The sequence below is a fragment of the Pelobates fuscus genome, chromosome 8 (assembly GCF_036172605.1).
Source record: "Pelobates fuscus isolate aPelFus1 chromosome 8, aPelFus1.pri, whole genome shotgun sequence".
Lineage (NCBI taxonomy): Eukaryota > Metazoa > Chordata > Amphibia > Anura > Pelobatidae > Pelobates > Pelobates fuscus.
Window position 1 is genome coordinate 122,852,196 of NC_086324.1, and position 15,150 is coordinate 122,867,345.

Genomic DNA, 15,150 nt, shown 5'->3' on the forward strand with positions numbered 1-15,150 from the left:
GTGTCTCGTGACACAATAAATGATACCAAGTGCAATTGTAAATGCTCCATACCATCATCACCAGTGGTATTCGTTGTATATGAATCAGTACAGGTTACAGAAAGAGTTTACATTCACTAGCAAACACACTTATTTATGGAAAAATAAGTGGATGAGATATAAATGTAAAAAGTGTATTAGCACTTAGTTCCTGGGAATATTTTTTTTGTATATGTGTCTGTATTAGGAGTATATGTTAGTGATACACAGTTATTATTTAGTAAGTTGCAATATCTTAATTTTGTTATCTACAAAGATAAAACTGTACCGGAGCAGGTAAATCTTTCTGATTATTTAAAATTTTCTGTTAACACGTGTAAATATTTTATCCATTATATATGAGTTGCAGTAAAAGAAGGGTAACACCTCAACCTTGACTGCACTCATGGGCGTCCGCAGAAATTTTTCCAGGGGGGGGCATAATTGTAATGACATCTATGCTTGGCCCCTTTTTGACAGTGTCATGAAGGGGAGGAGCATAGTCATTATCACATAAAGCCAGGGTGAAAAGCGTTTTCACAACTATGGTGTCAGGAATACATGTTTGTATTCCTGACACTATAGTGTTCCTTTAAGCAAATTAAAGGAACATTCTGGTCACCATAACAACTTCATCTAAATGAAAATGCTATGATGCCAGGAAGCCCCTGGGTGCTCTTTTCTTTAAGGGGTTAAACCGCTCTCAAATGGTTTAACTCCAAAGGCTTCCTCCAGCTCTAGGTCCCTCAGTGGTATTCGGCATCTGAAACGGAGTGTCAGGAAGTGCAGACTTACGTCAGGCATGGGTGCCGCTGATTGGCTAGAGTTGACAGTTGTCGCTCTAAGCCAATCGCTAGTTCCCGGTTCATATTTTTTTTAAACTTTTTTATGAATGGGGAGCTACTGATTGGCTTAGAGTGCCAGCTGACCGCTCTAGCCAATCAGCAACACCCCTACCCAGCGGCACTCTGTGCTTCCTGACACTCAGTAAATAAAAGTGAACACATTAACACTAATATTTTTTTTTACCTAGGGAGATGAGAAGGTCCAGAGTTTCCCTGCCAGGCCCAGGTACCAAAGCCTTATGATGTGGTGTCCAGAATAAAGTGGAGGGCTCACTTCTATAATTGGCTCCTTCTGCTCCTTTACCTTTCTGTTTATTTTGCGCCCTTCTGCTCCTTTCTCATTCTGATTCCTTTCTGCTCCTTGCAGGCCCTTTCTGCTCCTTGCAGACCCTTTCTGCTCCTTCTCCTACTTTAGCTTTGTGCTCCTTGCTGTCCCTTTCTGCTCCTTCTTCAACTTTACCTTTGTGCTCCTTCTGATTCTTTCTGCTCCTTTACCTTTGTGCTCCTTCTGTCCCTTTCTGCCCCTGCTCCTTGCATACCCTTCCTGCTCCATGCAGACCCTTCCGGCTCCTTGCTAACTCTTCATTTAGCCCCCCCCCCCCCACCCCCATGCCTCACTTGCCTAATCTATAGGCTGCCACCCCCACCATGCCTCACTTGCCTAATCTATACCCCCCATGCCTCACTTGCCTAATCTATAGCCTCCCCCCCCATGCCTCACTGGCCTAATCTATAGGCTGCCCCCCATGCCTCACTGGCCTAATCTATAGGCTGCCCCCCATGCCTCACTGGCCTACTCCTTAGGCTGCCCCCCCCAATGCCTTACTCCCCTAATACATAGGCTGCCCCCCCATGCCTTACTCCCCTAATATATAGGCTGCCCCCCATGCCTTACTCCCCTAATATATAGGCTGCCCCCCCATGCCTTACTCCCCTAATATATAGGCTGCCCCCCATGCCTTACTCCCCTAATATATAGGCTGCCCCCATGCCTTACTCCCCTAATATATAGGCGGCCCCCCCATGCCTTACTCCCCTAATATATAGGCTGCTCCCCATGCCTTACTCCCCTAATATATAGGCGTCCCCCCATGCCTTACTCCCCTAATATATAGGCTGCCCCCCATGCCTTACTCCCCTAATATATGGGCTGCCCCCCATGCCTTACTCCCCTAATATATAGGCTGCCCTCATGCCTTACTCCCCTAATATATAGGCGGCCCCCCCATGCCTTACTCCCCTATTATATAGGCTGCCCCCCATGCCTTACTTCCCTAATATATAGGCTGCCCCCCCATCCCTCACTCCCCTAATATTTAGGCTGCCCCCCATCCCTCACTCCCCTAATATATAGGCTGCCCCCCCATCCCACACTCCCCTAATATATAGGCTGCCCCCCCATCCCTCACTCCCCTAATATATAGGCTGCCCCCCCTCCATCCCTCACTCCCCTAATATACAGGCTGCCCCTCCCCCCATCCCTCACTCCCCTAATATATAGGCTGCCCCCCCATCCCTCACTCCCCTAATATATAGGCTGCCCCCCCCTCCATCCCTCACTCCCCTGATATATAGGCTGCCCCTCCCCCCATCCCTCACTCCCCTAATATATAGTCTGCCCCCCCCATCCCTCACTCCCCCAATCTATAGGCTATTTTAAACCCCCCATCCCCCACTTACCTGATCTGTAGGCTGTCTCTGGCTGCATGTGTTGCTCCCCTGCGGTTTCAGTCAGGTTTCCTGGGCAGACTAGATGGGCCGAATGGTTCTTATCTGCCGTCACATTCTATGTTTCTATGTTTCTATGTCAGTCAGAGAGAAGCAGGGATAGATGCAGCTTCCTATCCCTGTCTCTCTCCATACACAGCGTCACCTACTGGCCGGCGCCGGTATTGCAGTTCATTTTAAATCTTACACGAAAATTAGCAAAACAAGCTGTAAAATCCAGGGGGGGGGGGGGGGGGGGGGGGCAAGTGCCCCCCCTTGCCCCCCCCCGCGGACGCCCATGACTGCACTACATTTCTTTTTATACTCAATGAATGTGACACGAATGATGTATGAATTTTCTTTATGCATCAACCTTTATATGCAAAAATAGCAGATTGGAAAGTAATATAAAGCAACCTAAATTGCTCTTCCAATCATAACAAATCGTACTACAAGACAAAAGATCATTTCAACTAACTAATTGTCATTTTATTGGTTATAGCAATCACTCATATATCTAACATACAAAATATAAGCATCACGTATATGTTAATTAATTATTTTGGTTTAGACCAGTGAGAGCTATAAGGAATTGATATGAAATAATTTAAAGGAACGAGTAATGGCTGTAAAGTACTCTAGATGAACATGAACATAATGGAATGGTCATCATTCACACTAGCAGATGACACATGGGATAATTATATGTCATTGCATTCTAGATTGATTCCACAATAAACATAATATACAGAGACAGAAAGATGGGACTTAGTGCAAAAAGTCTAAATATAAGCAGTGATATTAACTCAATATGGCATCTGATCTTCATTAATGTAAACATTTACAATTTACACAAAACATCTGTTTAAAACGGTCAATGGATCTCATGTCACATTAGCAAACATAAGATGTGGATCATAATCACAATAGTTTATGTGTTTGGTACAATCGTTTTTACATTGAAGTTAACAATTATTGTATTTGCTGACTATCCAAGAGGAAAGCAATCCCAACAACATAAAGGCAAGCTGTCTTAGGTCATGTAAAAAAAGTGGGGACAACTAGCGATACATTTGGCACTAAAGGTGGATATGTAAGAGAAAGAAGGGTTGTATAGTGCTTCATAATTGAAAGTGACAATTCCTAGTAGTGGTGTAATATTGTGGAATAAGGGCACAATAGTTTCAGTAGTAAATGGAATTACTTTACTTTGTCACTCTTGCCATAGACTGTGACACTTGAGCCCTGTTAGGATTTGGAAGGATCATCAGCAAGATAAAAGTTACCAAAGGCGCAGTAGGAAAAGATTAGACAGAAACAGGAAGTATTATCGCTAAATACTAACAAACTATAGGCCAGCAAAAACCAAAGCAAAGTCTGGACAAGCCAGACTTGGTACACTAAAATACAGTATAAAGGTAAATAGTGGTGTCAGGTGTGCAGTCAAGTCTGGAACACTGGAAAATAGGACTGGACAATCTCAAAGTCAGTGTCATAGTCTGGTGCACAGAAATAACAGATAATTCAATCTCAAAGTCAAAGACATGCTGAGTCAGGAACAAACGGACAAGAGTAATTAATAAATAAACTATAAGGGCCATCAGACAATGAAAGGGCACTGATTCAAAAGCTAAAAGAGTTTAAACATACGCAGTGTGCCAAACAGGATGTTAACTAATATTGATAAAAGACTCTAGACATTTTATGATAGATGGTGGCCAGAATGACGCAAGTTTGATCTGGTGAAAATTACACTGCTACTCCTCCTACAGCGGCTGCAGCCCCATGAAAAAATACCTCTCTGGTTAAGTCTTGCAGTGGGATTACTCTTGCTAGCTCCACAGACACGGCTTATACAAGCTGATAAGAAACTGATCTTTTTTGGGGGATGTGTTGGAAAGCTTTGTTTTTTTTTAGGGCAGAATGAATTATAGGGCGCCCACTTACTTTTTACTTAAAATTTTTGCCATATCCCCTTTTTTCTAAGTTAAATTGCTGTTGCTCCGCCTTTTTTAGAATGCCTGTCATTGCAGTGGTTTTGCCCTGCCTGGGGGCGGCATGACCACCAATGGAACAAGATGTGTGAGTCCTGAGCTCCCTCTCCCCTGAGCACACAATCTGTCTCCATCAGCAAAAACAAGAGCACATCTGGCACAATGTCCACATAAATAGTAAGCTCACCATCAACCTCGCCATGGGAGGCAACAAAAAGTGCAAAGAACTGCCGCCATTGGTGGCCATCTTTGTCCCAAGGCCTACCAGAGTCTGGATCGGAAAGTGAAGACAGCGATGCCCCAGTGGACTCCATGGTCCCTCTTACTATGGGAGACTTGCGGAGACTACCTAAAGAAATCTCTGCTGACATCAAGGCTCACACTGTGGCCGAGCTGGAGAAGCAAATGGTGGGTCTGAAAGACATAGAGTCCCTAGCCTCCTGCACCAACCAGGCCGAAATGCACATATCAGGCCTAACACAACAAACAAGGGCTCACGCACTGTGCAAGACAGGATACTACAACTGGAAGATGGACTGGATGACCTGAATAATCGGTCCCGCAGATACAACATCAGAATCCAGGGCCTGTCCGAAACTGTCGTGCCGGGACGCAATTCTCCCTAGTATCAGGGACATTTTTCAGTCTCTCCTGCCAGTGGCCTCCGACCAGGAGTTCACAATAGAAAGGGCACACCGAGCACTACGTCCTCCAACGCCTAACACTAACGCCCCAAGGGATGTTATCATAAAAACGCTCCTTTTCCCTACAGAAGAGAAGCTCATGATGGCTACAGGAGACCAGCCTCCTACTTTCTAGGGCCAACCACTACCCTTTTTCCAGGACTATATCTGCTGGCTCACAAAGACTGTAAGTATATGTGGGGACATCCCTTCAATCTCATGGTGAGGAAAGATAACCAAACCTATACCATCAATCAGACTGGCTTATTGGCGAATTTTGCTAAGCACCTGGGGATCGCTCTACTTTACACGCCCCATCTGCAGCCGACAGCTCACAGAAAGAACCTGGGAACAACCCTGGTGTTGACCCCCTTCCACTTCACCAACATCAGAGGAAGGAGCCTTCCCAAACCAAGGGTAACCTGAAATGAACGTATCCACATAATCCTCAAGAGAATGGCTGAACTCGTACTGACCCCGCATCAGGTTTTATGCCTTACCTCTGCTTGTGTATAAGTTTTCAATGGTATATGTTAAGTTTGCTTAGTACTCTCCTTCTTGGCCTTCTTGGGCTTGCACCGTCAGTTACTAGTTAAATATTATCCTGATAATCTTATGTACTTAATGTTTCATAGGGCCATGGTACCCATCACATACTGGCAGCGTACCATCATGGTGACAGACACCTGCTAGATAATCCCTCTCTCCTTAACCCTTTCCCTGGACAACCTAAACCATTACCGAATTATTATTATTATTTCCACCCAGACATGGTACCGGGGCCTGATGTCGCCCCCATACCCTTAGTTCCACACTTATACACTGGTATATTATATATTAATATTGCCATTTATATAGTGCCGACAGATTCCGTAGTACTTTACAATATTATACAGTATAAGCTCAAGGTTGTTAAAGTTCTATATGCTTTATATGCCCTTTATATGATACTTGTACAGTCACCAATTACATCGTGCCTTAGTAACCTGTTGCATGCCATGTGTCCTGATGACCCAACTATAGAGCCACACTGATAGCGTAATGCTAAGAAGGATTGATACCTGACAGCAGCTCTCCCTACTTAAGCTGCAATATGATCACTACCTACACATCTGGGCAGAGGGCCCAGGACCAGGGTTGCCTGATCCTACTTCATAAATCATGCCCTTTATCCATAGACCAAACAACCCTGGACCCCCAAGGCCGCTATGCAACAATTCTGGCGCATAAGATCCCACAAATATGCTTTCACTTGAATTTACGTACCCGATACGCCATCTAGCTCCTTCTGGCAGACCATACAAGCGCATCTATGACTCTTCTCCTCTCACCACCTGGTCATAGGAGGAGACTATAACAACACATTATCTCCCCCGATAGACAGACACCGAGCCAACACCCACAAGTCCCGCTCACCCCCTATGGCCAAATCATGCTTTCACATCACAAGCACAATTAGAGGATGCTTGGATATTACAACACCCAACTTCCAGAAACTACACCTTTTTCTCTCACCCTCACCACTCACACTCTCGTATAGAACAATTCCTAATTTCTCCTTCTCTAGTGTTGAAGGAGAAATAAACATCCATAGGATCCATAACATGGTCAGACCATGCAGAAATATCACTAACACTCATGATACCCGACACGAGCAGGTCTTGGTCTTGGCGCCGTAACTCCATCTTATTGCACAACCAACTTCTCAGGAACTCCATATCCCAAGCACTCACATATTACGTCTCCCTGAACCAAGACTCATTCTTTTCTTCAAGTACACTATGGGCAACACACAAGTCGATCCTCAGAGGTACTCTAATTAGCCCACAGACACGCCACGAACCCAACCAGACTGCGACTCTGATTGACCAATACCTCAATTCAGTCAATTTATCGTCACTCACCCCAGAAGGGGCAAACAAAGTGATCACAGCTGTAACAACAAGAATTAGCCACCATACTTAAGACAATTAAACCAAACAAATATCCGGGGCAGGGCTGATTGTCCAGGCTTTATTATAAAACATTCGCTACCATACTGACCCCGCTTCTCTGTAACCTCTTCAATTCCATCCTAGACAGGGAAGCTCTACCACCAGATATGCTACAGGTGAACATATGCCTTCTACCCAAACCTGATAAATCTCATTTAGAACATGGCCACTACCACCCAATTTCACTACTAAATTTGGATGTTAAATTTTTTGCAAAACTCAAGGCGGACCGTCTAAACTTCCTCCGCAAACTTATACACCCTGACCAAGTTGGGTTTATCCCCACTAGACAAGCCAGGGACTACACCAGACGCACATTCAACTTTATCTGGTGCGCAGACTCCCAACAAATCCCCACCCTGGTCCTGTCCCTTGACGCCGAAAAGGCTTTTGACCGACTACTCTGGCCCTTTCTCTTCACCACCTTACGTAAATTTGGCTATCCACAACCCTTAGTACTACAACCACTTTACTCTTCTCCCACGGCCAACCTACTACTTCCCCCATTGCAATTACCTTCCTTTCAAAAACTGAACGGGTCTCGGCAGGGCTGCCCCCACTCTACTCAGCGGACCAACGCAAATATCAAAGGCTTAAACATTCGCAGAGAAGAATTTAAAACAGCAGCATATGCGGATGACCTAGTCCTGACCGTAGCCGACCTTATTAACTCTATACTGTTATGGGCAAATGCAAATATTACAAGTTTTAGAATGAAATGTATTTCTTAAACTGTGTACTTTGTCTTTAAGAGATATTGCAAATTGACAAGGTGTTAGAAATGGAACATATTGTTTTTCATAGATGTTTCTTTAAGCAAATGTTTACGCCATTTTGTCCCAGACGAATTACAATAACAATAATGCATAAACAAGCTTCAAGGCTATCCTATGACTCTTTCAGTACACAATATACTGTGATAACCCTAAGTTGATAAGGATGTTCAGACTTTAAGATGCCATCTTGAACTAAGTCAGTAAAATTTCCATGACATAGGCACCCTTTAGTTATTTTTGCCAAGTTAAGGGAGGTCCTCAAATGAATAAAGTAAAAGAAGTGTTACTTTTTCATATATGAACTACGGTGACCCTAAAATGGAGACACCTAAGGTATAAATAGGTGTACTTTTAAAATGTTAAGAAACAGAAGAGAGACTTGGAGACAGACGTTGCTCCATCTTAAAATGACAGAGAGGCTGACATGATGACATGTTCAGAAGGGTATGTTAACCTATTAATGATATTTGCAAGCATCTAATTTAATCTTATAAACTCTGCTATAATTACACTGTAATTAAATACTTAGGCACCACTTTGACTTTAGATGCCTCACAAACATATGATCGCAACTACACTCCCTTGATTCACAAAACACTTCACAATCTCTTCCAAATGTTACAAACAAACATCGACAAATTCATCTGGGCCAACAAACGTGCTAGAATCAAACGCCAAATTCTCTATGTTCAAAACATAACAGGAGGTCTTGGACTACCACACTTTACCCACTACTTACATGCTGCTCAAATGGCCAAAGCTCAAAACCTCCTATGGCTTGAAAAGATAAAGCATTTGATATTCGGGAGGGATTTCCCATCTCTATATATCCGGCTTCCAAATCAAGCGAGACCACCACTCCCTTTCACATCCCTGGTGATTATAACATCCATAAAAACGTGGGACAAGGTAGCCTTCAAGTGTGGCCTCATCTCCAACCCCTCGCCACTCACACCTATTCTCCGTAACATGAAGTTCACTCCTGCTATAAACCCTAAAGACTTTACGATTCATAGACAATGACCTAGTCAGATTCCACTAATTTTACGTGAATTAACAACTTATTCCCTTTGCAAACCTTCCACGCCCCAATCCCCTTACCACTTTTGATTTTTTTTGCTATATGCAGGTTAAGAGCTTCCTCAACACAACCACTAATAAACTAGCAAGTACAACCCCCTTAACTCCTTTTGAAAAAGCATGTATGAACTGCCCAATACAAAAAGGCCAAATCTCCACACTATATGCCCTCATCACCCAGAAATCACAGAATGACTCCTTCTCCTATATGTCGGCTTGGGAGAGGAATTTGGGCCCCATGGGGGATCCCAGAGGCTGTAAGGGATGTGGGAGTAAGAGCACATCCCTCTACCTTTGGTGGGAATGTGACCATTTAGCACAAATTTGGCTTCAAGTGTCACAAATGGCATCCAAAATCTTGCACTCCGACATCCCACTTGACCCATTGATATGGCTCCTTTCCAAACCTCTCAAAGACACCCCTCGAGCCCATAATAAACTAATTGCTAAGACTGCATTAGACACGGGATGAGCAATAGCAGAGAGATTGGAAACTCTAGCATCCCTTCTTGGGACACAGTAAAACGTAAAGTGAATGAGGCTAAGAAAATTGGCCGACCTTTCCGCTGTAATCCACGACACCACAAAACACTACAACAAAATTTTGGGAGCCATGGCTGTTCTACTTCACTCTTGCTCTCTCTCCTCTAATCCTACTTGTCCTTTTCTAGTCTCCTTATACTCACGCTTTTTCTCTCAAGACCCAATTTGAAAACCCGACACTCTCAGCATACCCTATATTTTTCATTCTGTAACCTATTTTTGTGATATACAAAATTGACAAAATACATAAGTAAAGAATTTATATAAAAAAACTATACATTTGTTAACATTTTTACTAGTGTGATGTTTACATTTAACTTACCCTGTCTTAAAAGAGTTTCTATTTGCTAAAAGGTACAGGTGCTTTGATTTCTAGACCAGAAAACTTTGTTAATTAACAATTATCAATGTCTTTAACCCCTTAAGGACACATGACATTTGTGACATGTCATGATTCCCTTTTATTCCAGATGTTTGGTCCTTAAGGGGTTAAAAAGCAACATTTTTAGTTTTAGAATTAAACATAAAGATTTGTAAATGTGTCAAAAATTGAGTAAGTATTGTATTTTAATGTTCACTCATTCTTAATTCTTTTCATTATTGGCAGGATGTGATGTCAACTTTCTTCCAGTTTGGAGCTTCCATCAAACAGCAAGCTATTGTCATGCTAAATATCATGGAAGAATATGACTGGCATGTATTTTCTGTCATAACAAGTACTTTTCCTGGATACAGAGACTTTATAAGTTTCATAAAGACTACTGTGGAAAATAGTTTTGTTGGTTGGGAAGTCGAGAATATAATTACTCTGGACGCATCTTATACTGATGCACAAACATTAATTCAACTGAAAAAAATTCACTCCTCTGTTATACTGCTTTATTGTTCAAAAGATGAAGCAACTTACATTTTTGAGGAGTCCCGTTCACTTGGTCTAATGGGATATGGCCACATCTGGATTGTTCCGAGTCTGGTAACAGGCAACACAGAAATTACACCATATGAATTTCCATCTGGGTTAGTTTCCATCTCGTATGATGATTGGGACTATGGACTGGAGGAAAGAGTTAAAGATGGCCTGGGAATTATTACTACAGCTGTATCAGCCATGTCAGACAAGCATTCCCTGATTCCAGAAGCCAAGACTAACTGTTATGGTCAAAATGAAAGAAACGAAATGCCATCTCACACACTTCACAAGTAAGAGAGTACATTCCATATCTAATATGTCTGTTACTATATTTGATTTGTTATTCTAATCCATTGGTGGGCAATCTACCGCACTCCAGATGTTGTAGACTGCATCTCCTACAATGCTCTTGTAGTGCTAGCAAATGCTGGCAAAGCAACATGGGAGGTGTAGTTCAAGACATCTGGATTGCCAAAGGTTGCCTATGCCTGTCCTAAGCAATCACCTAATCAAAGGCATAACTTGACATTGCAATAAATCAGCACAATGTGGATTAAGAACTGACTTGTGGGAAGTAAAAAATTAGTTTGTAAGATATCCAAATAAACCTATGCTTTTGGGGTGGTGTGCTTAATTATCTCTATCCACATACATTATAGATGTAATACATAGAATTAAAACCCCTATGTCATAGCTCTAGGCTGATTGTTACAGGTAATGATGATGTGCAAATCCCCCATGTTATAGTAGTTTGAAATACATGGTTTGTGAATTCACCAAATACGTTATCCAAATATTTAAACTGTTGTAACACAAAAGTTTGAATCTCTGATGATCCCACATGGTTGACATGGATTTCCATAAAATATGATTAACTATTTACTATAGTCATGGGTAAACATACAAAAGGATCACACATAAAAGTCAATCCCTAAAGCCAATTAATTCCACACGGTGGAATTAATCTGTCATGGTCCTTGTGGACGTAAGGACCTTTGATCTCTCAGTAACTGGAGTTACCCTCTGTCAGCTGAGGTCAAAATAAGTGTTCTCATCCTGAAGGATGAGCTGTGTGATTGATGCATTTATTTTGAACAGCTCTCCATATTTCTTAGCAAAACATGAGAAAAATAAATTGTGATGATTTGTTCAGTGTGCCTTTATTACTTTTACCATAGGGTGACCTGTCCACTGCAGACAAGTCTTTTTCGCAAATTATATATTAATATACTCATTATATATTAATATATACAAGTGTTACAAATGTAAAAAGTGTAAACAAAATAACAAATGCAGATACAAAGTATGTATGATGTATATTTATCAGGTGTATACATACGGTAAATATAAATTTACACTATGGCATAAAAGATTAGATAAACATGCTATACAATTACAGTTTATATATCTAACAATATTTCCCTTGGTTGTTTATTTTTCTGCTTATATCTAGATGGCATTTTCAAAGTCTGAATTGCTTGGTACCGTATTTATTTATTTTTTTATTTTTTATTTTTTAAATAAATTCTTTATTATAGCAAGATATCTTAAAATGGATAACGATTTGACTGAAGAATAATTATAATTCATATTACAGAAAAAAAACAATGGAGTAATAATTAGTTTTAAATAATATATAAAATATTATTAAAAATATTATTACAAAATTGTAATTGAAAAAGCTAAAATATTAATAAGTCGAATGCCAGTTTAGGATTAGCATTAACAGATTCATTTGAATATGTTAACTTCAAATTCCTTCAAACTTTAACATACTATAGTATGGGTTGTAGTCAATGGAGTATATTCGAAGCTTGGGCTTGTCACCAGTGGGGTTCCTCAGGGATCTGTACTTGGAACCATTCTCTTTAATATTTTTATTAGTGATATTGCAGAAGGTCTTGATGGTAATGTATGTATTTTTGCTGATGATACTAAGATATGTAACAGGGTTGATGTTCCAGGAGGGATAAGCCAAATGGCAAATGATTTAGGTAAACTAGAAAAATGGTCAGAGTTGTGGCAACTGACATTTAATGTGGATAAGTGCAAGATAATGCATCTTGGACGTAAAAAACCCAAGGGCAGAGTACAGAATATTTGATAGAGTCCTAACCTCAACATCTGAGGAAAGGGATTTAGGGGTGATTATTTCTGATGACTTAAAGGTAGGCAGACAATGTAATAGAGCAGCAGGACATGCTAGCAGAATGCTTGGTTGTATAGGGAGAGGTATTAGCAGTAGAAAGAGGGAAGTGCTCATGCCATTGTACAGAACACTGGTGTGACCTCACTTGGAGTATTGTACGCAGTACTGGAGACCCTATCTTCAGAAGGATATTGATACCTTAGAGAGAGTTCAAAGAAGGGCTACTAAACTGGTTCATGGATTGCAGGATAAAACTTACCAGGAAAGGTTAAAGGATCTTAACATGTATAGCTTGGTGGAAAGACGAGACGGGGGGGATATGATAGAAACATTTAAATACATAAAGGGAATCAACACAGTAAAGGAGGAGACTACATTTAAAAGAAGAAAAACTACCACAACAAGAGGACATAGTCTTAAAGTAGAGGGACAAAGGTTTAAAAATAATATCAGGAAGTATTACTTTACTGAGAGGGTAGTGGATGCATGGAATAGCCTTCCAGCTGAAGTGGTAGAGGTTAACACAGTAAAGGAGTTTAAGCATGCGTGGGATAGGCATAAGGCTATCCTAACTATAAGATAAGGCCAGGGACTAATGAAAGTATTTAGAAAACTGGGCAGACCAGATGGGCCGAATGGTTCTTATCTGCCGTCACATTCTATGTTTCTATGTTTCTATACTCCATTAGCAGCACTAAACTTGAAACTTTTAAACTTTCTAAAATAACTAAATAAAAATATAGCAATGTAATTCATGGGCTTTAGTTCTGTACTTGAAAGATTAAGAAAAAAATTCTACAAACTTGACAGGATATAGTGAAAAATTCTCTCAAAATTACAATCAGAATATATGATGTAAAATACATTTGTGTACTTCTAAAAATGGTATACTTTAATGGAGTGATGTGTAAATTGTTGCTTTGTGAATATTCTGAATCCTGTACTTTGTTTAAGCAGCAAGAGTTTAATCCAGACAACTAATTCAAGTGATTTGTGCAAAGCTGGTAGGTCCGACCAATTTCTTGCCAACATTGGCTGTAGTAAATATAAGAATTGTCATTCCAGTTGGAATTCAGCTATTTTCCCAGATGGACAAAATCCAGCATTTAGTGAATAACCCTGATAGACATCAAACTAGACAACAATGTCCAATGTCAAAAAAACATTTTAAAGGCCAGTAAGGTATCATCATGCATAAAAAGGGGCATTGATTGTTGGGACAAAAACATAATTTTGCCTCTTTATCAATCAATGGTAAGACCACCACACATGAATATGCCATGACATTTTGGGCACCTGTTCTAAAGAAGAATATTATGGCACTAGAAAAAGTGCAGAGGCTTGCTACAGAATGGCCAGACTTAACGTAAAAGAGAATGGTCAAATAACAAGCCAAGTTCGGGGATACAGAATGAGACAATACGAATAACTAGCCAAGGGTCAGGATGCCAGAAGTAGGGAAAGTCAAAAACATAAGACAAAGTAAAAAAAACAGAAAATATACCAAGAACGTGCTCTCTGAGAACCAACAAGTAGAAACCACGACAGGGCACTTAGAAAAGGCATTAAAGGGTTTAAATATAACTCTCAGTGCTGTGATTGGTCAGTACATGGCCTTTGACCCCAAAATGTGCATGGGTCGATATCGTGACGCCACACGCACGCCGGCGCCATCTTTAATGTTAGTGCACCTTTTTACAGTAAGAACAGGACTGCAGCGGACGGCGGCCCTTAGAATGCTGCACCAGCCGGGACGCATCTTCTGGGAGGAAAGGACGGCACTCTGTCGCAATCCAGGTAAGTTAAACTTTCCCTTTTTCGGCACGACCGCCCTGCTCATGTGCGGCCGCACTGATCAGGGACTTACTTTTATCTGACCTATCTGCGCAGCCACACTAATCAAGCGCAGTTGTGTCAATACAGAACCCCGGTGCCGCGACAGTACCCCCAACTCGAAGTCCAGACCAGGCTTGAGAGGAAACTTGACATGGAAAGGTTGGAGTAGACGACCAGCATGAATCTCAGTTGCAGGAACCCAAGACCTTTCCTTGGGACCATAACCCCTCCAGTCAACTAAATATTGAAGAGAACCATGAGACAACCTGGAATCAACAACAGAACTGACTTTGTACTCCTCTTGATTGTCAACAACCACAGGAGGAGGAGGAACCGAAGGAGTAGTGTACTTATTACAAACCAAACCTCATAGAGGGTACCTTCAACCTGATATGTCATTAAGAAAGCCAGACTTTGTCACCAACCTGGTACACAGACATGACACCATGCCAGTTGTGAGCCTGACATTTAAAACAAGCAATGTTTAAAGCATCATGAACCTGAGTCCAAGTGTCCCGTATAAGATTTAAATGAAAATCCAAAGAAGGAATGGCAGTATCGGAAAATGCAGTAGGCAAGACAGTAGGATGCCGACCATTAGTAACATAAAATAGA

The 15,150-nt window shown here is 41.3% G+C and overlaps 1 protein-coding gene across 1 annotated transcript in view; it reads left to right on the top strand.

The window, feature by feature from the left end:
- GRIN2A (glutamate ionotropic receptor NMDA type subunit 2A) overlaps nucleotides 1–15,150 on the top strand; it is a 617,672-nt gene that overhangs the window by 292,023 nt on the left and 310,499 nt on the right. Inside the window, exon 2 of the mRNA XM_063430281.1 lies at nucleotides 10,248–10,840. Coding sequence (XP_063286351.1) covers nucleotides 10,248–10,840 — 593 coding nt within the window. The remainder of the gene's footprint in view (nucleotides 1–10,247; nucleotides 10,841–15,150) is intronic.